Source organism: Dipodomys ordii, unplaced genomic scaffold (genome assembly GCF_000151885.1).
Source record: "Dipodomys ordii isolate 6190 unplaced genomic scaffold, Dord_2.0 Scaffold26, whole genome shotgun sequence".
In the NCBI taxonomy this organism is placed as follows: domain Eukaryota; kingdom Metazoa; phylum Chordata; class Mammalia; order Rodentia; family Heteromyidae; genus Dipodomys; species Dipodomys ordii.
The window spans coordinates 5,953,044-5,979,713 of NW_012267242.1; the positions used below are offsets into that span (position 1 = coordinate 5,953,044).

Consider the following 26,670-nt stretch of genomic DNA (forward strand, 5'->3'; position numbering starts at 1 on the left):
TAGGGCTGTTAAGATGTCTGGCGCACAGTATCATCACTGTGCTATTATTACTAATATTCACTAACAATCACAGTCTCATAACTTTAAAGCAAAACTCAAACACAAAGTCAAGCCTGTGCTTGGGAATCTCAAATACATGGAAAAAAGATATGTATTCAGTATTGGTACACAAAAACATCAAGATGTAACATCTGTTTTCATAGTTTTCCCTAAAGGATTTTTAAGAATAAACATGAAGAACATTATAAGCATTCAAATGCATGAATAAATGAATGCATTACTACATTTCTACCATTTAAATTCATATTTATATGCTTCGGTTTTAACTAAAAATTGAAAGAAGAATACCAATAATAATGATACTATTTAATAGCAATTACAGATATTAATTATAAGAAATATAGTCAAGAATGACAATAGAAAAACTTTAAGCAAGTAAAGTTATTAAAATTATTAAAATTGCCTTTAATTATCAGTCTCTTAATTTGTGGTTTTATAAGGTATAACATCAACTTTATGCCAAAACAAATTATAAGGAAAAAGCCATCTGTTTCTACTGTGAGAGCTTCATCTAAAGCTGATTCAAGACGAAAATGAAATTAACATATATTGTAATAGGTGAAAACAAATATCACATTTTTTAACTTTTTATTTAGCTTTCTAAATATATACCATTTTTCTATTCTGCAGCATAACCAAAAATGCTTTCAGAGAACATACAAGTACCAATGTATAGAGTTATAATGAAGAACTGGATTGGTAAATTTCAATGAAAAGATTTAGACTACTAGTAAACATACAGTCAAATTGGAGGTATTTTTAGAAAAGATTTCAGATTTGTTTTCTATCTTAAAAGTAGCTCTTTTAGACTAGTCTAAAAGAAAATGGATATGTAGTTCTTTCTTTGAGCAATGACATTTTAAATGCTGTGGTTAAAAAAAGCTATAAATTAGCCAAAATATTTAAAATCCTAAGAAACAAGAAAGGTCCAGCAAGGCAAAGAGTCGGTCCCTACATTATGAATACCTCAATGAACGTGCCAGTCAGAGTCCCACATCTGTAACTTCACAAAAGAAAATAACTACACTATTCCTTTTCTCCTATAGAATGAACTGAATGCAGATTCTAAACAGATAAAAATTTTCTTGTTCTGGGATATAGTATTGACAATGTATTCCTTACTCAGTTAATATTGAGTTAATATACTCACATATTTTCCCAGATATATAAAATTGTTAAGCATGTACAAATAAATCATTTTTAAGTCAAAAATTATTTTTCGTAAAATCAACCCAAATATCATTACTATCATATGTATTCTCATTTCAACTATACAAGAAATGGACTTGTAATTATTTTTAAATAAGACTATATAATTTGCTACAATTTCCTATAAAATACTTTCATTAGTTCTCAAGTACTGTATTTTAGGCTGAGTCATTTATTTCCTGTCTTTCAAGTAGGTTACTTATAATTTGAATGCTAACTTTCAATGGACAAATGTAATACTTGTTCATAAATCATCAGTTTTAAACAAAAAAGAATTTTTAAAAACGCTTACCTTCAGAAAATATTAAGTAGAATGTTCTGGAATAGGATAGCCTGGCTAATTAGAATGTATTTTAAAGCTATCTAAAGCTCAATCCTTCAGAAAAGCTCCAAAAAATCCAATCACATTTTGGGAACTATTTTTAAAATGGCCCAGCGTTGTTGACTCAGGCCTGTAATTCTAGCTACTCAGGAGGCTGAAATGTGAGGATGATGGTCTGAAACCCAGGCAGGAAAGTCTATGGGACTCTTATCTCCCATTAACCACCAACAACACAAGAAGTGGAGCTGTGGTTCAAGTGGTAGAATGCTTAACCTTGAGTAAGAAAGCACAAGGGCCTAAACACTGTCCAGGCCCTGAATTCAAGCCACAGGACCTGCACTAAAAGGGAGGAAGGTAGGGGAGAGGGAGAGAGAGGAAGAGAGAGAGGGAGAGAGGGGGAGAGAGAGAAAGTGAGAGGGAGGGAGAAAGGGAGGGAGGGAGAGAGAGGAAGAGAGGGAGGGAGAGAGGGAGGGAGGGAGGGAGGGAGGGAGGGAAGGAGGGAAAGGTGGGGGGAGGGAGAGAGAAAACACAGAGCTTAGAAATAAATGTAACTGCTAGGCAGTAATAGTTGAGATGTCATAGCTACTAGACAAGAATATACTTTAACTGTAGTTTCCTTTGTACTGTTCTGTGTAATAGAAAACATTTTTAAAAAGTGAAAATAAATGTTCTTTGAATTCACCTTATAATAACTATATACCAGTAAAGTGGAATCTGAAGTCATATTTGTGCTGTTAGATCTCTGTTCCAGAATATTCCTTGAAATTAATTTTTTATTAGCTTAATTCTCCTAAAGGACTCCAATAAACTGGTATTTTGTTTTGAAAGAGGAATTAACAATATTAATGACAACATTAAATTCTCAGGACTGCTTACATTATATTCCATATATATATATATATATAGAGAGAGAGAGAGAGAGAGAGAGAGAGAAAATTATTTTTGAAAATCAAGAAATTGGACTCAAAAGTCCTAAACATCTTAGATCTTTCTTTTGTTTTTTTTTTTTTGGGGGGGGTGTCCGGTCGGGGGACCTGAACTCTGGGCCTGAGCACTGTCCCTCAGCTCTTCAGCTCAAGGCTAGTGCTCTACCACTAGAGCCACAGCGCCACTTCCGGCTTTTTTCTTTTTGCTTATGTGGTGCTGAGGAATCAAACCCAGGGCCTCAGGCATGCAAGGCAAGCACTCTACTACTGAGTCAACTTCCCAGCCCCATCTTAGATCTTTCTACAAAAGAATTGCTAAATTATTTGGGAGGGACAGGAGATGAAGAGTTTAGATGAGTTTTTTAGTAGTGATTAAGTTATAATTAATCAGTGCTTATCAACCTAAAAATCATTCAAAAATGATTCTTCACAAACTAAAAGACAAAGGCCTACTAAAACTGATATATAAGAAAATGTCAAATTCTATAATATAAATCACTATATATTAAACATATAGGTAAATTATCTATAAAATATGAATAGAAATGTTTAAAATTCTGTAATTTTCACCCCAAAATGCAATTTGCAATGGAATTTAGGTAGCCAGATACTGTATTTAATGTCTAATAATAACAGTAATTATCATTTACTCACAAATATACTACACACCAAAGATGAGCATGGTTCCATTATGCAAATATAATCTCATTTAAACATAACAACACTAGTGCAAGTTAAATATTGTCTGTTTTTTTTTCTTTTTTTGGGGGGGGCGTCGATTGTGGGTCCTGAACTCTGTGCCTGGGCGCTGTCCCTCAGCTCTTCAGCTCAAGGCTAGCGCTCTACCACTTGAGCAACTTCCGGCTTTTTCTGCTTATGTGGTGCTGAGGAATTGAACCCAGGGCCTCATGCATGCAAGGCAAGCACTCTACCACTGAGCTACTTTCCCAGCCCAATATTATCTGCTTTTAATAAAAGAAAAATCTGAAGCCCAACATATAGTCATAACTAAAAAATTTAAAGAGTGTGGAGTTTCAAGGGTCTGATTTTAAAACTCATTCATTTGTATATCACTTTGCTCCTAATAAAACTAAACAGTCAATCCTCACCTTGGAGATTCCATATTTGCAAATTCACCTACTAACTAAAATTTTTTAACTCCTCAGTCAACACTCACAGAGCTTTGAAGTCATTCACAGACTTGTGTCAGTGGTAGATTTTGATAAGTCATCTGATGTACATGTACATAAACAGCTGAAGTCAAAGAAATGATTTTCTGTCCTCTTGTTTCAGCTTTGCTACTGTCAACAAATGTCCTCTCTGTAATGTACTTAGTGCCTTGTTGGTTGCATTTTTATGCTTTATCTAGTGAATTCATTCTTTATTACCCCCTACTACACTGCTGAAAAGTGCAATGTGACTTTACGAAGCACAAAGGTTACTATAAACCGTATTCAGGCCTAAATTACAGTGCCATTGACTTCAAATGTGAAAGAATCAACCAATACAACATAAAAACTTTAAGTATAAACATATATATGTTACATATTCATTGGTTGATGAAAATGCTGTGACTTCAGCCTCACAGGAAGCTAATCTGTCATTCCCTTAGGAACAATGGCTCAGTATTTCCTAATTCAGAGATCATACTGACATCATAGAACAGAATAATGAAAACCTACTGAATATTCCCTCCAAGTTAAAATGAATACATTGGTATTTTAGTTAAACATTTTTCTACTCTCATTTCCTTCAAATATGTTACAATGACATATATATCTACATATGTACATATACATATATATGACTGTATGACCACATATATATATATATATATATATACACATATATATATACGTACACACACATATACATAGACACACAGACACAGTCATCACTTGCCTATAAAGATACTTTTTTTGCCATTCTGTTTAATGGGTCGCAGCTTCGTGTGTGACTTTGCTCAGAAAATTAATCTCTCTTAAAAGCAATTCATCTTTCCAATGTGACTCTAAGGCAATTACATTTCCTTTTTTATTATAGAAAGTAATGAATAGTTTAAAGATTATTTTTTGGGAGATTAATATTTTAAATTTATTATCTGTATATAACTGAAGCAAGAAGAAAAACAATTTTGCATAGAAATTGTAAAGTATCAACACAAACTAGAACTCTTACCTTTCTTGCCTAAATCAGAGATTTTATTAAAAAAATAATTTACAGTACTTGAAAATTCAAGCAAGGACAATTCAGGGTTGAAAGAAAAACTGAAACAGTCCATTGTCTTCAGTAAAATTTTGAATACAAAAGCATAGACCAGGAAAACACTTCATGGCCTAATGCACTAGGTTCCATGATAAACACACATATGTAGTATATCTCCATCAAGGGAAACTTAATCACCTTTTTGCAATTTAAAAAGGAAAGGCAGATTTTAGTATGGTTAAGCCATGTATCATCAATACCATGAAGCTAGCCTATCAGGTGTAATAGCTTCTATAAAATACCACAGTGAGATTGCAATAAGCCTAGAAAATGGGCTACAAATCCCAGCTATGCTCAAGCAAGCAGTGAACCAAAAATAAAAATAGGTAAAACTAAACCAAGAACTAGATAGCATTCATCTAGATTCATGATTGGTAAGGCAAAGTTCATTGGCCAAGGTTTTAAAGTGACTTTTTCAGATCCAAAAGATAGTCATTATACAAATGAAAGCATTTATGTAATTCAGTTGAAAAAGTAAAATATGAAATTTACCTCCAAAGATACAGCTTAATTTCGAAGATGCTTACTTGCAATTATATATATATAATTATACTGTTAATGATATAAAGGTAAAGAGACTCAAATTTGTACTTTATAATGTTTAATCCCTCCATTGTAGGCAGATATCACATATTTTGCTTAATATATTTGTTGAAATTCTTCAGATTATAATAACTTTAGGCAAAAGTAATGTCATCTTTAAGTTTCTTTTCCAAACTTATTTGATTTGGCTTTTAAATGTGAATTAACAAACAATCCATACAATATAAAAATACACATATTAAAGCACGTTGACTTAATCAATAATAGGAACTAAATATAAACATTTTAAAGAACTAAAATGGCCTGAACTTAGTATAGTGTCTAAATTACACCATCAATAGAAATGTTACATTTCCCCTTACTCAGCGAAAACGAGTTCATGCAAGTACTTGTGAAATGCAGTGACACATAAAGTCTGCCATTTTAAGGAAAAACAGGCAACGCTCCCTTTTTGCAATCATGATATAAAACAAAACACAATGCTTGAAAAATACCAGATTTCTTTCACATGACTTCATTACACTCTAAGCCAAAATAATAACTGTGATGTACTTCAGGTATCAGACAAATAGATCATTTAAAGGGTAATAATAAATGAGTCTATTAGCGTAGACTAGTTATCACTTTGGCTAGTTTAAGAGTAAGATGATTTTTACAGTACAATAAAAACTATACTATAAAATACAATGAACTTGAAATACAGAGGATATTATCCAAGTAAAAAGACAACTGAACAAAATACAAACTCTAGCAAAGATTATTAATCTTACCTATTACTTATCTTAGCCCTTGTTAAAAACCCTGAGTAAAATGTATTTCTTAAATAATGCTGGTTATAGAAGACTCTCTGAATCTGAACCATAAATGTCAACACAACACTTTTTTTTATTTACAACAGTCAGATATGTAAAAACTCATTCTTAACCAGTCATAATATACACATTAAGGAATACTTAGGTTCAATCTGGAAGTTTTCAATGTTCTATCTTTTGTCAGCACTTTGGCAAATAAAGTAATACATAAACGGATTCAATGTAAAATATCATAAAAGAGAAAAATATATAAAATTTACATTAGTTTCTATCCACTCTTGGCCAACCTAGGTATCTAAAAACCCTCCCCAATCAGGTTCACTTCTGCCTAAAAGGAAAAATACCAGTCCTCCAGCAAAAACAGCCCCATCTTTCATCAAGGAGGCTCTCACTTCAATGATATTCCTCCTGGGAAGAGGACAGGAGCCAGGTTCCCTCGAATGTCATTCCCCAGGTGTTCAAAACGTAACTAATTTATTAGCATTAGCAGATTTGGTTTATAGGGGAATCTCACTGGTCCAGTTTGTAGCCTACAAGAAAATGGATTATTTTTAAGTATAATATTAGAATGTAAATAAAGGATGAGGATGTGGCTTTTTTTATTCCATAGAAATGGAAATTTTTCCAAACATGACAATTTTATTTTTTTAAAAAAAAGCATGCCTACCATTGAAGTTGGAGCCCCTCCAGGTTTTTTAATATTCTTTGAAGACATTCCATGAAGGCGACTGAGTCTAGCTTGGAAACCTGGAAAATCAGAACACTCAAATCAGAAGATATTGTAATCACTGGAGCAAAGAAGACTCTATCAATAGAGAATTAAAAGCAAATTGGTGGTAAAGACGAAAACCATGAATATGACTGGAAAAAAAATGTACAACTTGTTCTTAAAAGAACAAAAGCAATGTCAAAGGGTTCTAATGTAGTCAGCACTTTTAACTTTATAGAATAACATTCAGGGTGTTTCTTTCTCCCAATTCACATTTCTCCTTGAGCTTAGCAAGAAAACAAGTCAATTTTTTTCATTAATTCTAAGGTATGATGTAGTAGCGAAATTAGTAGTCAATCTGCTTTATAGCATTAACCTACTTCTTCGTGTTTGCATATTCGAACTGCCACGGTATGCTAACCTCTTTCCATGAGCATTCCTAGACTGACACTATCAGGATCATTATGTTCCCCAGTGAGGGAGGGCTACTGACCTCTTCTTCCTGGATGTGACATGAGGGGAAAAGAACCAGTTAAGATACTTTCAAAGACAGGATCAGGTAAGTCTTGGTCTAGCTCAGTAGGATCTTCCTTTTCCCACCAGGGCACAACTCCAGTGATGCCACATGCTCCCCCTGACTCCTTTTCATAGAACCAGTCACTCTGCTCATCATCACCTGTGGAAATACAAGAAATTCCCCAAACATTCAGGTTTATCATTGGAACACGTAATTCAGGCTCTGAGATAATAAAAATACCAGTCAAATTTCAATTTCAGATAAACGTTTAGCTTTTAATCTAAGTATGCAGTATTTGCTTTAAAGTTTTATTGTGAGTGTCCCAAGGATTGCATATGACACAGCTGTACTAAAATACCAGAGAACCTAGTACTTTAAGTCATAATCATTAAAAAAAAAAATTCTTTAAAACAAAAACCTTTCACTTCATACCACAGCTTCATTTAAAAGGAAAAAAAAAATTCTGTAATTCAGTAACAAGCACAGGTATCACCAAAAACATAAAAATGTTATGTACAAGCACAGGTATCACCAAAAACATAAAATGTTATGCTTCAAACTAATTTTAAAAAGGTAAAAAACTACTATTATATCTGGCAAATTCAGAAACAATCAGGAAATGCACTTAACTTACTAACCTTTTCACATTAAGCAAGAATTAAAAGGACAAAAAACCCAAAAACTGTAGAATCTGGTTTGTTCCAACTGATAGACATATAAATATCATGAATAGAAAAGGGAAAATAAAAATATGTGAATCCAGAAGTTAATCCAATTAGGTTCACAAAGAATTTTGAAAAGTAACTTTAAATGAAAAGGACAATATGCAGTTTATGAATTATACTGAACTACTTCAACCAAAGTTTTAAAAATCAACATTAGTCAATCGTGTTGACTTTTGGAAATGTCCAAGTATAACCATGGCATTATGAACAGCCAATTTAAAGCTCAGTTACACATAAGCCCTTGGTGAGAACATACATTTTGGGTTTTTAGAAGTTATTAAGAGCTACATAAGGAGCTGGGAAGGTAGCTCTGTGGATAAGAGTGCTTGCCTTACATGCATGAAGCCCTGGGTTCGATTCCTCAGCACCACATAAACAGAAAAAGCCAGAAGTGATGCTGTGGCTCAAGTGGTAGAGCCCTAGCCTTGAGTTGAAGAGCTAAGGAACAGCACCCAGGCCCAGAGTTCAGGCCCCATGACCGAATCCCAACCCCCCACCCCCACCACAAAAAAAAGAAAGAGCTATATAAAAGAGACAGAAATAGATTATGAGATAAAATAGAATACAGATGGTTATAAAAATGGTATACAAAATTTTGACTATTATCTGAATCATTAAAGTCTTCTCTATATCAGTCTTAAAAGCCAACCAATAATTCTGATTTCTAAGATGGTTATATAAATCTGCCAACTTTTTCCATTTGGAGAAAAAGGGTGTATGCTGTAATTCCAACTAATCTACAGAGGAGGCTGAGGCAGGAGGACCGAGAATTAAAGCAAGCCTGCGCTACGTAATAAGATCTAGTTTCAAACTACTTTAATTAAGATATTACTTTAAAATTACTCAGTATAATGAACTTATTTGAATTTTTAGATGATTTACAACTTTATCCTTAGAAGATAAATCTAAGAACCAACTAGCAATCCATTGTTTAATAACACTGAGAAAGTTACTTCTGCTAATTCCTCACTTTAAAAACCTGAGGTTTTACTTAAAGGATGAAATAGGAACATATGCAAGAAAAAACAAAAACAAAAAAAACCACTTTGTAATGTGAGATGCATTAGTAATGAATGCTAGCATATCTTTCTGAGTCACTCAACGCTCTCTAAAGATTAGCAGCTTACACAAGAGGTATTTTTTAAAAAGGTTTCATTACTTTGTTTCACTACTAGTAACAGCATTTATGACATGTTCTTCGATAAAGATCTACAATTTAATAGGCATCTGTTATCAAAACAGTTAAGCTTACTTTGGACTCCAAGGTCCTGACATATTTCAGACTAACCTTTAACTTGAAAAGCCTATGGACAAACTGATATGTACCTCTTTATCTGTGACAACTGTTTTTTAAGCAAGGAAAAAAGTGTGATCTTTCCACCTACACAACTCATATTGTCAGGAGGACAGATAGACTAAGAAAAATATAGTCATGGTCAATACTTTGTCCTTTAAAAAATAACATCATTAAATAATGTATACTTCAAATACACTATCTTACTTTTCCTTTTAAACTGTCTTCTAATATATAATGGAAGAAACATCCGTATGTATTAGCTTAATTTCATGTATGGAGAATAAAACAACAGTTATGAGCAGATGTGACTATAGAGAACAAATCTGATCAAGGATTAATCCTCTTTACATGCTAAGGTCTTTCCTACTTTTCTTTGCTTCAAAATACTCCATGTTCTAGTATGAAAAGGTTTGAGAAGTTTCAGAGCTAAAAATCATCTAAGATGTAAGAGACATCTATTTAACAGTTTACAGTATTTGTGTAAGTTATCTAAGTACTTCCAAACTGGATAGGATGAATAAATATCCCAGCAAAATAAAGTTGCCAAATGACTTATTTGTAACTCCACCTTCAAGAATGTTTAAACAGTTTTAGATATATTTGGAACCATGTGGACAATTAAAACTATTGTCTTGAGAAGTTGCTAAAAGAGACAAAATTGAAAAGATGAAGAAACATGCTTTCTAAGAAAGCTAATCCTTCCTTAGTGTTATAAGGGCCCCATAATAGCTACTGGAAATAGTTCATTACTGTTAATCAGGAAAGCAAGACACCTTCCATACCTTGTAAAATACTAACTCAATATTGAGCCCTAGTCTAGCAACTAGTGTTTGTAATATAAATGGACTGTAGTTATCATCTCAAGAAACAACCAGTAATAAGCATAACTTTAAAATGGAGATTTTTTTTTCCAAAGAAAGAAAAATAAAGAGCATTTCAGTACCTTGTCTTCCCTCATCATTGGTAAACAAACCAGCATCAGTGCTGCTGAGACTGCTGGAATCACTGTAATAAAAGGGAAGAAAAGAAAAAAGAAAAAAAAACAGATCAAAAGAACAATTGATCTCTCAGATGTAAAATTTTAAAGAGACATGGCAGCTCAGGAATGGAACTTGAGCCTGACAAAGATCTGAAAGAAAATAAGATGACTTTTATTTTTAAATCAATTTGCAAATACCTGGTGCCATCAACCACGGAGCATTTTTTTTTTTTTTTTGGCACATAAAGCCACAGGAATCTAATGGGACCCTGACAGTAAGCCAGATGTGACTGTAAGGAGGGGCTGACACAATTGATGCACTTTATTATCGGCTTTCATCCTAACACTCATGGTTTCCATCTTATGCTGTGTGACTCGACTTGGGTCTTAAACACTAATGCTTACTGAAATGAGGAAAGCTCAATCAAAGCAGGCTAGTACTTTTCTCTGTACATGAAATACAAGGGCCTACAATAAAATTACTTTTTGGAGCCACACTTTCAAATATTACAGACATTACTTAAGAATTCACCAAAACTCTATTACTTGTAAGAAAGAAAACAACAACAACAACTATGGGATGGTGGCAACCCATTAAATAAAAATTAAGTTCACTCTAAACAACAAAAAATAAAATAAAAATTAAGGAGATATAAAAAAATTCCTTGGATACTATTACTTCAACAGAAATTTGAGAATATGACTAGGATTTAAGCAAATTAAAATAAATAGCAGATGCTCACTTATCATGACTAGTCAATTCTAATGGAAGGAAATGATAGTTGTGGCCTCTCAAGAAAACTGAGTGAAGTTCATTAAAAATTCTCATGTACACTTTCCTAATTTAAAATACAATTCTTAATTTTATCCAATCAAGAAATATACTAGGGTGATTTTAATTAAAATATTTACAGCATTTAGAACCAAAAGTAATTGACCTATTTTAAAAAGGTATTTTAACCTGCTTTAACATTTTTAAATTGAGACATTTATGGTAACATTTATTGATAGCTATTGATAGATTGACAGATTGATAGATATGAATTGACCTATTTTTCTGAATATTATCAATGTTCACTTATTTGCCATTAAAAAATAAGTATAAGTGAAGGATTTAAGCATTTGTCAAAAGATATGTGGCATATAATTCCAAGGGATTTCAAGACTTTTTTTATTTTCTTCAAATTAAGTAAATGTATGAAGTTCCCAATACTATAAATTTGATGATAAAACACTGTTTTCTAAGAACATCAAATCCATATTGCCTTACTGACAAACATACAGGCACAGTAATGACAAAATTAAGGTACTGGCTCAGCATAGTGGCATATTCCCGTTGTCCCAGTTCCAAGGGAGATTTAAGCCTGTAGAATCAATGTCCAACTGAGTTCTTATCTTAAAAAACCCAAAAGTAAAAGGGCTAGGGAGTATGGCTCAAAAAATCAGAGTGTCTTCCTTCATGCTCAAAGTCCTAAGTTCAAATCCAAGTACATCCAATAGCAAAGTATCAAAACACATCATGAACTTTATCTTATATGCTATTTAGGGGTTCAAAGTACTATTGATACTCTGCTTTGGTATTTTTGTTACCTCTGGCCCTTATCAAATGAAGGTCCTTATGTATACCTCAGGGTACAATAACTTTTTTTGAGAAACTGAGACAAAATATATTTAAACTTTAAACTTATTTGAATTTTAGAAAATGTACTCAGAAAAGCCTCAGAAGAGTTATTCATAATATTTTATACATTATAACTCTAAGTTAAGCAAATGTCAATGTACACTAAATACAGTCCAGTTAAGTGTGGCACAATTAAGTTAGTTTTCACAACTTTTCAGCAAACTTTCAGAGTGTCCATGTGTTATTTTTTTAGTACCATGATCTTATCTGAGTTCAGATTTTGCCACCCGATATGTATTCTATTTATTGCCTGGTTAATCTTTTCAAACTTAACTATTTGACTAAACGTAGTATGATAACCTGGAACAGAAAAAGGACTTTAAGTAAAAGCAAGGAAAATTGTTATAAAAGGTGGATTATCCTTAAAAACATATATTGCTTTCTAAATTGTGACAGGGTCAGCATAGTGATGTATGGATAATAACAACAGAGAAATTGGGTGTGTGTTATATGGAAATGGAAATGTGATACACATGAACTCCGCAATTTTTATATCAATTTATGTATTTCAAATAAAGAAGGTTATAAAATACGCAGTTTTAAGACAGATCTAAAACCTTTCACTAGAAGGATTAGAGGTCAATTGAAGTTAAAACAACAACAATAATAAAACACTGTTACCAAGATTGGGCTAGGTAAATATGAGTTATTTCACTGCTAAAAGTTCCCCTTGTCCCTAGAAAGAAGTCAAATCACTCACATATTACAAGTGGCCTTCAAAAACTGCAGCTCAGTATGCTTCCCCAAATACCTCACCTGTTTCACAATCCATACCTTTGCACAAGCCACTCTCTCTACCTAGACATGACATTTTCCTCTCTCTACACCTCTTTTTTTCCAAATAAGTCTTTGTCCTTCCATTAAAGCATAGGAAGTCTCCCTTCCCAGCACACCTCTGTCAACATGTTTTTGTGCCCACTCTAGCCTAGGATTGCTGAGGATAGTCTGTATTATCATCAGTGCACAGCATATAGCAGTGAATCAAATGTTTGTTTCATCTCATTTCTCCTCCTCCTCATCTCTCACACAACCATACAATTATAAATTATTTCCAAGAAACTATGTAGCTTTTTATAATAGGAAAATCCTGAAAAGTAGTCTCAAAAACATCTGTATTTGTTAAGATACTTTAAATATTCAGCAATATTCTTATGGAAGAAATTTGTACCTAACCCTGAAGTGACAACAATAAATTATAAGAGAAAAGATTAAAATCAAAGAAAATGTATTATGTTTTACTTTGTTCACAAACGCAAATATCCTCTTGAAAAACTTGTACATTCACTGTTAACTACTACCATTATTTAATAAAGACTCAACTATATATTTTTTTCTAATGAAGAAAAAAAAAGGAATTTCATCTCACTTCTGTTCCTGCGTACATGTCCTAAGTAGACCAATACAAGGCAGACATCAAACTAATAAATAAATTTTTTGTTTAAAAATGTAAAAATGTAAAAGAAGGCAGACATCAAACTAATAAATAAATTTTTTGTTTAAAAATGAATCCAGAAAAGTTGGTAACCTAACAGTGAATAGCTCCTCTTAGGAACTGAAAACAATAATTAAGTTTGGCTGAGCACTGCTCAGTCACAATGGTTACTGTACAAATAATTCTGATTCTCATGTAAAGCTGATGACTATCTTGAAAGGACAGAGACCACAAATTTTTTAAAATTTCCATGAAACATATTATCACTTTAAAAAATTACATAAATAGTAAATTATGTTTAATAAGAACATAAACGGTTCTATAAACTCTTACCAGGTTCTCATCCTATCTGAAATAATAGTTACAACCTAAAATAATTAGATCTCATAGGCTATCATCACATCATTAAAATGTTCCTAATGCTATAAACTAAAAAATCAAATATTCTCTCAGATTTGATTTTACTAGTTTATCATCAGGCATTTAGTTTCAGGGACACAGACCTAAAATGTTGAACAGTGTCAATACATCTCATTTCTTACAAGTATTACCAGTGCTATATAAAAGAAAAATGATCACTTACCTTTTGATGTTTAAAAATACTATATACCAGTTATCATGGTGGTATACCTATTTATTAGAATGGACAGATTAGACTAACTACAAAGTGTCATTGCTTCTTGCATTTTTCTAATGACAAAGATTAGGTAGCGCTGGGTTATGTAAAACCATAAGTAATGTTTTCTAATTTGTAAGTAATAAAAATCCTTAGCAAGCTACCGATATTTTAAAATATAAAGGCAAGGCAAATATATATTGAGGAGGAAGCAAATTTTCAATTCATAGGAATGGGAGTAGCAAATTATGTACTTTATAAAGCTCCAAATACTAATACTCTATAATTACAGAAATAATTAAATATATAATTCTATGAATTATAAATATGGTCTTATTCAAATGCATATTTTCCAACTGAAAATTCCTTTCTGATTCTTTTTGTAGCTGAAAATTAAGTCATTATAACACAATCAAATCACTTTGTTTAAATCAAATAAGCAATTCTGTGCCGTATAAAAACATCATAAATTATAAGGAAATATAACCATACTTAAAATATAACACTGCTATCATAATTACAATTTATAATTATTTTAAAATAGAATTAATTAAAATATAAAACACTCAACCACAAACATTAAAGACAAAGTTTCAAATTTAGAAAATGTAAGTCACCTTTCACTCATGAGTTCATCTGAGACTTTTTGTTCTTCATATTCCATTTTGTCCTTATTGGTCTGGCTTACTTCCTCATTTTCTAAAACAACTCCTTCATCTTGGATTTTTGGTCCTTGTCTAATTATTTTCAACTTTCTTTTTTTAACTTTATTCTTCGTAAACTCTTGATATTGATAAGCTCTGTTGTCCATGTCCTGATCTCTACAACCTTCAGGTGGCTGGGTCATTGTCCGTTTGTTAGAAAGATCCTGTGGGAGATCTACTGCCATGCGTTTTACCTTCCTCCTCCTGCGGAGAGTCCTGTTCCCAAGGTTGTCTACAGCAAAATCAGACTCATGCCACAGAGGTCTTTTCCCTCGAACGTTATTATTCAAATTGGATGATGGCCTGCGTTTTGCTACTAACATTTGGTCATCAGAGTCACTATGATCTTTTTTGTTACTATTGTGATTCTCTCTGTAGTCCTTGCTTGGTTCTTCTAAACTAGAATCAGACCCGTCACTTAAGCAATGACCAGTATCCCATGGGTGGTGAACATTATATGACCTCCTCTTCCTCCCTCTCCTTTTCCTGGCTTGGCGTTTCAGAGGACATGATATACTTCGAGAATGGTCTCCTGTCTCAGCAAATCCACCTCGAGCTTGTTCGGAACTCTCCTCTAATGCTGAGACAAGATCATGAACCAGTTCTTCCATGGTTCTACTAAAATGCCTGTATAAAGAGAAACAAAGAAAGTCATTCCTAGTCTTTATCTAGAGTTTGCCATAGTAGAAAATTCACTATAAATAAGAATAACTTTGTTATTACAAAAATATTTGAAAGTTAATTTATCTATTCAATGTATCCATCACAGTTTCAAATTTTGATTCCTTATTATGCCCCTTCTTGTATGATTTTTTTATTTTATGAAAATACTGTACAGAGGGGTTTCAATTTCATGGGCAAGATAATGAGTTCATTTCTTATCAAACATTGTAGCCTCATCTTTTGTTTCCCCTTCCCATCCCTTCCCAGCCTCCCCCAGCTCCCGCTCCCAATCCTCCACCCCCACACACACCAAAGTTGTAAAGTTCGTTTTTGACATAAGGACTTGTACATCTCATTGTTGCAATGGGTCCACCTATATCCCCATTTAAACAATTTGTTTTTCCCCTTCCCCTCCACAAATTATACGGACATCAAATACAGTGAAAGCAGGGGTTATACTGTGAGGGAGGGACACACATAGCAACAAAGAAATAAATCTTATAAATGTGTTAGAAACATCACATGAAAGAAAAAAACATTTGAATACATAATTTTTTAAATTAAATATAAGAAAAGCTGGGCATAGTGGCACCTGCCTATAATTCCAAGATTCAGGAAGTTGAGAAAGGAACATTATTAGTTGGAGACTAAATAGTAGTACATAGCTACATCTGGCTAAATAGTTAGACCCAGTCCTTATTAAAAGAAAAACCCTACATAAATAAAAAATAAACATAAAAATTATTTCATGTTAGAATAAACATAGTATAAACAACAAAAGTTCCCAATACTTTTGTATTTTTTACTATTTACTTATGGAAGTTATTCTACTTAAATTGTGCTTACCTAGTCTGCCCCTGGTCTTTTTCTAGAACAAATATAAACTTTCTCAGTGTGTTACCTACCCACTAATTTCAAGTCATGGAGGTATGAAATCTTCTATTCAGCTAACATTCTGAACAATCATTACCAGAATATTCAAAATAGAAACATATATTTAAGCCATGCCCATATCAACCCAGTAATGAAAACACAACATTCACCTTCAAACTGACTTGTACTAGTCTTCATGAATCCATTCTGAAGACATCTCTTAGGCAATTTTAGTAAGGATAAGCATCAGTGTTATTTAGGAGTGTTAATAAATTATGCAATTCCTTCCAACCTAATTTCTAATTATTTTAAGTTGGATGGTGTGACAAATAGCCTAGCAATTGATTATATCTTCTAAACCTTACAAATAGTTTACATATATATCTTTCTTATGAAAATCATAGGCAATCACTTTTTAGATGGAGTTTGAAAAGTACTCGGGATCAAATTATTCTCAACAATCCTCTAGGGACTTATATACTTTCTAAAGTCTACAGCCAGGTAGGCACACATTTCTGAAAAGCCAAATAATAAATATTTTAGGCTTTGTAGGTCATTAGGTACCTTACAATTACAATGCAAAATAACCACAATTCCTACACTAATTAGTAGACTTTTTATATAATGAAGTTTTATTTATAAAATTAAGTAGTGGCTAGCCATGGTTTCCCATCCTTTTAGTCTATATATAGTCTGTATAGTCACTACCTATAATGTCAGGATTGGCAAATTCTTTGAAAGTTTTTATTTTACTTAATGATAATCTAAAAACAGACACAAATAGTGATATAACTGAAGTTACCATTTATACAACCAGACAGCTTCTAATGCTTGAGTATTTACTATTTGTCAGTGCCCTGCTAAATATTTTATATGTATTTCCTAATTTCATTTTCATCCTGAATCCTATGGCATGGTAGGAAAGAGAAACAGAGAGCAAGGGATAGATAGACAGACAGACAGAGACAGAAAAAGACAGACAGAGAGAGACAGACAGAAAGGAAGACAGACAGGCAGAGAGAGCTCTGTTTCAACAGAACTTAACTATGTGGTAAAACAAAAAATTTCAAATAATTGAAATTCCAGCAATCTAGTTCCAAAGGGCCAATGCTAACTTAACCATAGCTAAGAACAGCTAGCCAATTCCACTGTCAGTCTGTAGTTTGTTTTTGTTTTTGTTTTTTTGACTTAGACCAGGCAGTACTACTTGTTGCCACATTATTAATGTGTGAAAGCTAAAGGATTCGGTTAAAATTACATTGTTTTAAAAGAAAAAAAAAGAGATGGGACAGCCAAATTAACACCAAGGAGAACTACAGCTGAAGGAATTAAACACAAAAAATCTAGTTTGTAGTGGTTAGAAGAATGTACATTTTGTACGCATTATCCTGCCCATGCAATTGTAACCCCTCTGTACAGTATGTTCACAAATAAAATAAAATTAAAATAAAAAAAGAATGTACATTTTGATTGATTAAGCTTGTAAGTTAATGTGAGCTTGTATGTTCCAGATCAATCATCTTTGCTAATCTGTAAAAACAAAAAGTTTTATTTGGGTACCTGGGATTCAAAATCCTGGTAGTGTAACAAATACACTTTAAATAAATTCTGGGGGGCTAGGAATGTGGCTTAGTAGTTACAGTGCTTGCCTAGCATGCATGAAGCTCTGGGTTCGATTCCTCAGTATGACATAATCAGAAAAAGCCGCAAGTGGTGTTGTGGCTCAAGTGATAGAGTGCTATCCTTGAACAAAAAAGAAACTCAGGGACATTGCCTGACAAGCACCAGAACTGACCAAAAAAAAAAAAAAAAAATGGGAAGACTGGCAGATTTTTTTCCTTTACAAGAAAATCCTGCTATCAGAATATAGCATTAAATAAAGAGAAATACACATCACAGAAGAATGGGTCATACTAGGACCAACAACATGGACGATTTTGATAAGCTACATGGATCTTTCCCATAATCCATATGTTAATAATTGACTTGACTTTCCCTTGATCTTTTCATTTACCACTAATTCTCCAGAAGAAACTATAGACATAATTCTGTACCTCTTAAAAAAAAAAATCACTTCAAGTTAGTTTAACATGTATTTAAATAAGGATTTCTTTTATAAAAGATTGTTCCAGAGTAACACACATGATTAGTTCTAAATAATAAAACATGAAATAAAATCAATGCATAAATATAGTATAAATTAAAATAAATATAATAAGATTCAAGTTTATTTTGAAGAAATAATTCAGAAAAGTTGGCAGTTTCTTTCTGTGTGTTTGGTTTTAGTTTTTAAAACAGCGTCTTGTCATAGTCCAAGCTGGTTTCACATCTGGAATCTCTAGTCTGAACTTTTCATATGCTGCTATTAGAGGCTGACATGAACAAGCCAGGCTTAATTGGTGGTCTTAACATTAATTTTGTTAATTATATGCCATTTAACTCACCAAAATCTGACACTCTAGTTTTTTCATTAAAAAAAGGATTGCTATATCTAACATTCTAACAAAATATAACCAAAAAATACAAAGAAATTAAATTTCTTTAGAATAGTCCAACTCTGCTATTTTTCCAAAAAATTATATGTAAAAAATTTTAAATTTATTGATATGGTTGAGTCAATTTACAGTTAGATGAATTAGATAATGAACACAATTCTTTTTGAATCATGTCTCCCCTTCCTTCCCTCTCTCATTTGGAACTCATCTGGAAATATTTTAAGTAAAATAAGCATTAAATAAAATGTTTATAACAACAGTTCACTAATAATATAGTTGTTTTCTTAGGAATAATACTGAAGAAAACTGACATACTATTATTTATTTGAATTTGGAAACTGTAAACTGGGAATGAACATACCTGCATGTTTTTTCAGGTGGTAATTGACTATGCTGAAAAATTATAACATGTCTGACAAACTAAGATTTGATAAGCCATTTTATTTAACAAACTTTTGGTCAAATGTCAAATTTGCTTGTCTTTTTCTAGGCAATAGTAAATATCCAGTGAATTATTGACCTTGGGTTCTTCATCACCAAGCTCTCATCATTTCAGAAAAAGTCATCCTAAAAAAAATGTTTAAGCACCAGCAATATCAGCTGATGAAGAGAACAATATACTATTAGGGGATTCCTTTAAAGGCCTTTGGTTTAAGAAGCATTAGGAACCTGCCTTAGTTCTACCTTTTTGCTTACCAGAAGATGGAAGTTGACTGACTGCCCGAGAAGAGTTATTTTTTTGCTCACTAATTTAAATAGAAACTCACTGCATAACCCACATTGGCCTCAAAGTTGGGATTCTCAAGCTAAATGGTTTTATTAGTGGAGAACAAAATGTGAATTACCTATTCTGTAAGTACATGTTTATTTTCTTGTTAAAAACTTAAAGAAATCTCCTGGATTAGATTTTGTATAAATACAATTTCAATGATAGACAATGAAGCCAGATGCAGTGGCTCAAGCCTGCCTGTAATCCTAGCTACTTGAGAAATAGAAAAGGGAATATGGTTTGAAGCTAGTCAGGGCAAAAATAAAACAAAAAAATTCTCAAGAGCTCCATCTTGACCAATGTCAATGGCATGCATGCACCAGCCACCTAAACTTTGTGGTGAAGCACAAACTGGAAGAACATCATCCAAGTAAACTTGGGCATAAACTGAGACCTATCTAAAAAAGAAAAAAACAAAAACACATATACATACACATACACAAAACAAAAAGGACTAGCAAAGTGATTCAAGTGGTAGAACAAGTGCAAAGCAAATACAAAGCCCTAAGTTCAAATCTCCAATACTGGTGTTTTGTTTTTTTAAAGTACACAGTGAAGAACTTTGTATATTATGACTTCCCATGCACTTTTAGGAAAGCAGTCATAAAATTACATGGTATTTCTACATTAAGTTACCTTTTATTGATATTAGGAAATATTAAGATCCTCTAAGAACACAACATAAAGCCATTGTACAGCTTTATGAAAATGGGTGACTAAATATGCAAATGGTAAACCTTAAAGATTCCACACTGAGGGCTACATGGGCTACCTTTATGATTAAACACATGATCCATAAGAACTATCTTAATTCAAATTTCTGCTATAAACTTCCTTCCTTAAAGATACTGTTATTTACCAAAATAAATATTTATCAACAGTGTGGGTTAGGATTGTGGTTCAGGGGCAGAGCAATTGTCTTGAAAAAAAAAAATCAATGGAGATTCAATCTCCATCACACACACACATACACACACACACACACAAAATGAACTGAAATTTTCTTTTTATATGTTTGTAGGGTAAGGCCATTTCAGGAAATGAAAATCCTAACATTAAACTTATACTAGTGCAGAAATTCCTTGACCTATATATGTAAACTATTAATCAGAAATAACCTTTCAGCATCCTTTAGAAAGAGGTAGGAGAAGTATCTTTTTATAAAAGATGTAAATTATTGGGATTTTATATTAACAGTAGGCAATAAATATAAAGTTGAACTCTCTAGAGAAAAAAGCACTGGTAGGAAAATCAGAAAATCCAATTAAAAATCCAAGTTTTGAATCTGCAAGCTATAGTCTTTATTCATTCATTCATTAGTTATAAGACTTGGACAATTTACTTATTTTTTGATTCTGTTTAGTCATCATGAAAAAGAATGGCAATTTTTATCCCTAAGGGATTTTGTAAGTATATAAGAGCAGGTACATACTGTTGAGAGAAGTTACTTTATCTTTCAACAATGCCTCAAAAATAATAACCACTCTGCTTTTAAAGTAATTTTACTATGGATCCTAAAGTTAACCATACTAAAAGCAAAAGCCTTCAACCTTCTTTGGGTCATGAAGCATTCTGAATAGCAGAGAAGAGGAGACTACAGAAATATGCAAAGCTGTTTTATACAATTTTAGGAAGTTCATGGATTCCTTAAGAATCCTATTAAACTAAAACCAGAATCCAAAATTCCCAAGTGGTGGGAGGGGGGAAATATCTAACCTACTTTAATATATAGTTATAAACAAGAAAAAAGGGATTAAAAAAGATAGTACTTCCCAGTTAAAAAAGCTTCTCCACCAAATAAAATTTCATTTCTAAAAGGAGAGCAGAAGCTCCCTGACTTGTGTTCAATTGTAGACACTTCTGGCAGCTCCTACTTTGTTAACACAGGAGCACTCAGGAAGCTTCCTGTTCTAACCATGATGATTTGTTGGGGGGAGTGGGGGAGAGGGAGGAAACAGTCTAATTCTACTTTGCAAATTAATGATTTAGTAAGGCAAGCTCATTATTTATGCTTGAAGACCATTTTTTTGTTTGCTTCATTTAATGGCTTCAAGACTCACTCAAAGCTTCTTATTCTTCTAATTGTTTTCAAAATATAAATAACTGATTTTAAAACTGCCTAAATGAGTCAATCAAATAAGATAAAAAAATTAGATTAAAAAATATTCTAATTCTTATCAACAAACATTCTAGTATCCTATGCAAGTTATGGTAGGATAAGAAACATCCTATCACATATGTTACTGCCTAATAAATACTGACCAGCCTCAATTCCTAGGCTAGGAATGAGAAAAAAACTGAATTATTAATTAGTAGTACCTACCATACTTCATGATATGTAATAGATGTTTTAAAACAAATATCTAGGATAAACAAATCAATGAAAGATTAAATAAAGGAGCAAATAATATAACAAAGGAAAAACATAACAGCTAAAGTTTTAGAGTATTTACATTTCATACTTTCTGCCACAATAACAACTTAGACACTCTTTAGTTTTAAGTAAATGTGAAGGTAGGTGCAAATTACCAAAGATAGTGCAAAGTTTTCTAGTCTGTCATAAATAAGAATGCTAAGGCCCTCTACTAAAACGGAATTTTCTCCAAATCATATTGTCTGTTACTTTGATCCTTAACTGAAAGATAATCTTGGATCAAACAAACCAACAGGAAGAAACAGAATATGAAGTACAGGTAGATCAAGAAGTTAAGAGGGTCATTTAAAAAGAAAGCAGTCACCCTACTAATCAATATAACCATGATAAGAGAAAAACAATCTATGTAGCATATGTCATCTACTTCCCTTTTCAAGATACTAACTGGTGAATCATTAGAAGCCTACACTCCACAGATAATGACAGGGTAGTGGAAAAATTCTCTATCTCGTATGGTGTGATGGTTACACAAGTACAAATAACCATCAAAACAAGTAAAAATAAGTACTTAAAAACTTTGCCTTTTATTCTTAAGCTAATTATACCATTAAAAATGGCTCATGAGCCCTCCTTCATTGAAAATTGTATTTAAAAGTAGCTTAACCAAATCATAAACTATAAAATCACCCGAACCAACTTGAAATAACCCGAGTAAGATATTCTTTTAAATCTTGTAATTGATGCAATGTTTTCATTAAAGATTACTGACCACTAGAATTCCTCAAGCTTTATTTCAGCAAAATCTGAGAATAGAGCTCTTTCTTTCACCCACTGGTCATAACTCCAAGGACCATCAGTGTAAATTTCCTTATTTGTCTCACAGATTATATTGTGCATACTCATAGGAAAAAGGATTGGAAGAAAAAGGATTGGAGAACTCCAAATTCCAGCTTCTAGTTCCAGAATTAAAATGGGCAAGGAAGGCAACGTTGGACAACTCACCTGAAGTCTTCTGCGCCTATGATATATACTCTGGTGTCACGGGGCTGATACAAGAATAGGGTGTATTTTGTGAAAGTGATTTGACGTGTTAAAAACAATATGTTATTCTAACGTGTCATTGGTGAGGTGGTAGTATAGATACGGTCAAACCCCAAACTTAACTCCTGGCATTTAAGTCCTTAGACAACACACATGCTCATCTCATTTGGACCAAAGTGGGGGTGTAGGAGACTAAGAGATTGCTGTCTCTTCCATCACTGATATTCCAGAACTCTGGATTTCTGGGATTCCATCTTCCAGGAACCTTTCTGCAAACCTGGTCGTTCAGGGATGGGTGTGGAAGAGTCAATTGTGCATGCAGATAAAAGTATTCCAGTCTCGAACCCTGGTCAGCAGTTCAGGGGGAGGTCAAACCCTCTCTAGCACAGCGAGCTCAACTCCCAAATACGTCAGACAAGTAAGGGCAGGCGTTTACACACCTTTAGTACACACCCAAATGCCTCCCAAGCACCGGTGGAGGGAGCCAGGCCGCGCGTCTCGGGAGCGTCCATCAGCACGCCCTCCCCGTGCGGCCCAGGTCCAGAGGTCCTCCCCTGCCACCCCACCCCACCCCGCACACACCCCACGCCCGCCGGCCATCACACCCCTTCCGGAGGGCCCAGCCTCACCAGCTGTTCCCGGCGGCTGGAGCTCCGTTCGGTGGGCGCCCGGTGGCCCCGAACATTAACGACACCCAGGAGCCTGGCCTGGAGGCTCAAGCCCGAGTACTGACGCCAACTACCTCAGCCCCAGCCCGTTCCAAAGAGCGGTTCAGCATTTTGAGAGGCACTTCCGGAAGCTGCCTGGAGACGGAACCGGAAGTTGGAAGCAACCATGACTTCTCCACACACCCCCCCCCCCACATCCCCTCCCCCCCTCCCCCCCCCCCCCCCCCCCCCCACCATACACATTCCCACTTCTTTCTCTGACTGGAGATACTCCCTTTAGACGGGGTGACGAGAATAAACGTGACTTTTGAAAGCACAGGAAATTCTCTTCCCAGTCATCTGAAGACCTGGAAGCGGCGAGAGGAAAAAAGGGTGCACGAAAAGGCCACCCCCGCCTGGAACTGGCCCATGGTGTCGCCCGGTTGTCATGGAGACCGACAGAAACACCGGGGCCCATTCCTGGCCTGGCGGCCATGGCCACTCTAGCTCGGCTGCAGGCTCGGTCGTCGTTTATAGGAAATCAGTATTACTTTAGGAACAGGTAAGTCATGAAGAGTGGAAAGCCACTTGTTTTGCAGCGGGAGCTTGCTATTTACGAGTCCCTTCTCCCAGATCTTCCCTGAAGTAACTGCCAACAGTTAAGGGTAAAGAACTCTGCCAACCCCAGGCGAGTGTAGACGGAGGAAGGCCGTGCATCCTCCAGTGGAGATCATTTAAGGAAAAGCTGGGCATAGATAAAATCATAAAGTGATTCGTTTTTCTTCTACGTCATTTCCCCACAATTTTAGGAAATCTTTTTTTATTCTCCCTGTGGAAGATCCAGAGGCCTGATTGGTATCATTCAAGCTGTCCAGCTCCATGAGCTCAGTGTGTCCCTAAGTCCCCTGTCTGCTTAGGAATTTGAGCCTCTGTGGTTTCACAAACATGATGGAACACAATTATTCTAGGACTCATTTATCTTAAAGTGAAAGTATCTAAATCAATGTAAAATGATAATCAGTACCAATGTATCAATTAATAATTAATGAAAGAGGGCCAAGGAAGACACTGTGAGCATTTGCTATTTTCCTATTCCCACACTTCTGGCCTAGGAGGAGGTGCATTTAAACAGTAGCCTCTTTCCAACTTCAAAGAATACTGTGATGGAATACAGTGCAAAGACTGAACACTGAACAAAAATCTTGCTGAGCAGTTCTTAACATTTATTTCATCTAATGTATTATAACTGTGAACCTCTTAACAGCACATTGAATTGCACCTCACTTCTTGCTAGAAGCAAAAACAGGATCTCTTTTATCTCTATCATTATTTCAGTATCTCTCAGTTTCCTGATGCTGTTCTAAATATTGAAGATATAACACACAACAAAAAATCATGACAGAAACAGAACATTAAACCTATATATAGTATTTTACCTTGTACTAAGTGTAAAAGAAGTAATGTCTATCCAGATCCCTGACAAGTTAGCTCAACAATAATTATTCACTAAATAACTCCACTAATAAATCAACCAATCATTGTTTTTGTTTAAATATACAAAAATAGCTAGCTATGAAGTATTCATCATAACAGTTGTTTATCACTCATTGAGAATATGTGGCCACACATTTATTTGTGACAAAAATGTATCAGTGAAACAAGTTCCATCCCCCATGATACTCTCAGCCTAGTATAGAATATAGGCACTTAAAAGATTATAATAAGATGGATAGTAAGGGAAACATCTAACATTTCTTTCAATGATTTCTTCAATATTGGTAACAAGATGAGGACAAGGTGCTACCTAATAGCTGGCACTAAAATGAGGCTGATGATGAAAAAAGCTTTGTTGAGAATATATTTTGCTAAGTAATGAGATAGGTGATTTTTCCAAGTTAATTTTTCACCCTTAAAGTCTACTTGCTATCATTTTAATCTTATTTTTCATTATGTCTAATAGCAAAAAAAGCACTTTTAACCAAAGCTTTCCTGAAAGGACTGAGATTTGAGAACCATAGCTTAAAGCTAGCCCATGCATAAGGGTTTGTAAGACTCATCTCTAATTAATTAAAAAAGTAGAACTGTGGCTCAACTGGTAAAGCACCAGCCTTTGGTGACAGCTAAGGAACCATGCCCAAATACACTCACTCTCTCCCCCACCTCTCTCTCTCTCTCTCTCTCACACACACACACACACACACATCTAAGAAAGTTACAATGGGTCCTTTTCATTATTGTGATTGATATTTAAGCCTTGCACATATCACCCTTTTCAAAGCTACATTTAAATTTAGTTTATCATAATTCCTATGTATACATTAGTTTAAACATTAAATGAATTTTTTCTGACATTTCTCCTAAGAACTTAATATATTCTAGTAAAAGTCTCAATACTATAATTGTGAATAAGATAGTCACTGAGTAGCTCAATCTATCCTGTTCTCAATATGAGGTTAAATCAGGCAATAAAAAATCATGAGGGAAGCAAATCTTAAACTTATAAGTGTTATGAATGTCAGAAGGAATAAAACAAGGTAAGGTAAACACAGTGAACCAAGATGCTGTTTTGTATAAAGCATCTAGAGGAGCTCCTGATCAGGTGATGTTTGTTCATAAATCTAATCTACAAAAAGAATGAATAATTTGGCATCTAGATAGATATGTCATGACAGTGTAATCAAAAGCCAGAAATTTTCAAGAATGTGTCAGAGGACGGTGTTACCAGAGCAGAGTGAGGAGGTTATAAAAGGTAGAATGTAGGCCAAAACATTTAGAATTCTTCAACTATCATAAGGATATAGGCTTTTATTCTTATCAATACAGGAAGTTATATCAGATTTTTCAGCAGTGGACTGACATAATCTCTGTCTATAAAATAAATAATAAAGTAACCTTTAACTTTAAATTGGATATGGCATTTTGCTTCTGTTTTCCTATTTTCTTTTCACTTCCTCCTTTTATTAGTATCTTAGTATCCTGGTATCTTAGTAGTTCTTGACAAAATTCAAGTC

General features: G+C 33.9%; 2 protein-coding genes across 3 annotated transcripts in view; one reads left to right on the plus strand and one right to left on the minus strand.

Moving 5' to 3' along the window:
* Gpatch2 (G patch domain containing 2) overlaps window positions 1-23,827 on the minus strand; it is a 135,218-nt gene extending 111,391 nt beyond the window's left edge. Inside the window, exons 1-6 of one of the 2 annotated variants that reach the window (XM_013015356.1) lie at window positions 23,642-23,827; window positions 14,711-15,424; window positions 10,329-10,390; window positions 7,340-7,522; window positions 6,805-6,884; window positions 4,692-6,667 (exon numbers count right to left, since the gene is read on the minus strand). In XM_013015356.1, the coding sequence (XP_012870810.1) occupies window positions 6,635-6,667; window positions 6,805-6,884; window positions 7,340-7,522; window positions 10,329-10,390; window positions 14,711-15,424; window positions 23,642-23,697 (1,128 nt within the window). In that variant the 5' untranslated portion in view covers window positions 23,698-23,827 and the 3' untranslated portion in view covers window positions 4,692-6,634. Of the gene's footprint in view, window positions 1-4,691; window positions 6,668-6,804; window positions 6,885-7,339; window positions 7,523-10,328; window positions 10,391-14,710; window positions 15,425-23,641 lie in introns of those variants that run through there. The other variant, XM_013015355.1, reaches the window with a different exon arrangement.
* A 323-nt stretch (window positions 23,828-24,150) lies between these two features.
* The window catches only part of Spata17 (spermatogenesis associated 17), a 146,197-nt gene continuing 143,677 nt past the window's right edge, over window positions 24,151-26,670 (plus strand). The window contains exon 1 of the mRNA XM_013015163.1: window positions 24,151-24,221. Within this exon, the coding sequence (XP_012870617.1) occupies window positions 24,154-24,221 (68 nt within the window). The 5' untranslated portion in view covers window positions 24,151-24,153. The remainder of the gene's footprint in view (window positions 24,222-26,670) is intronic.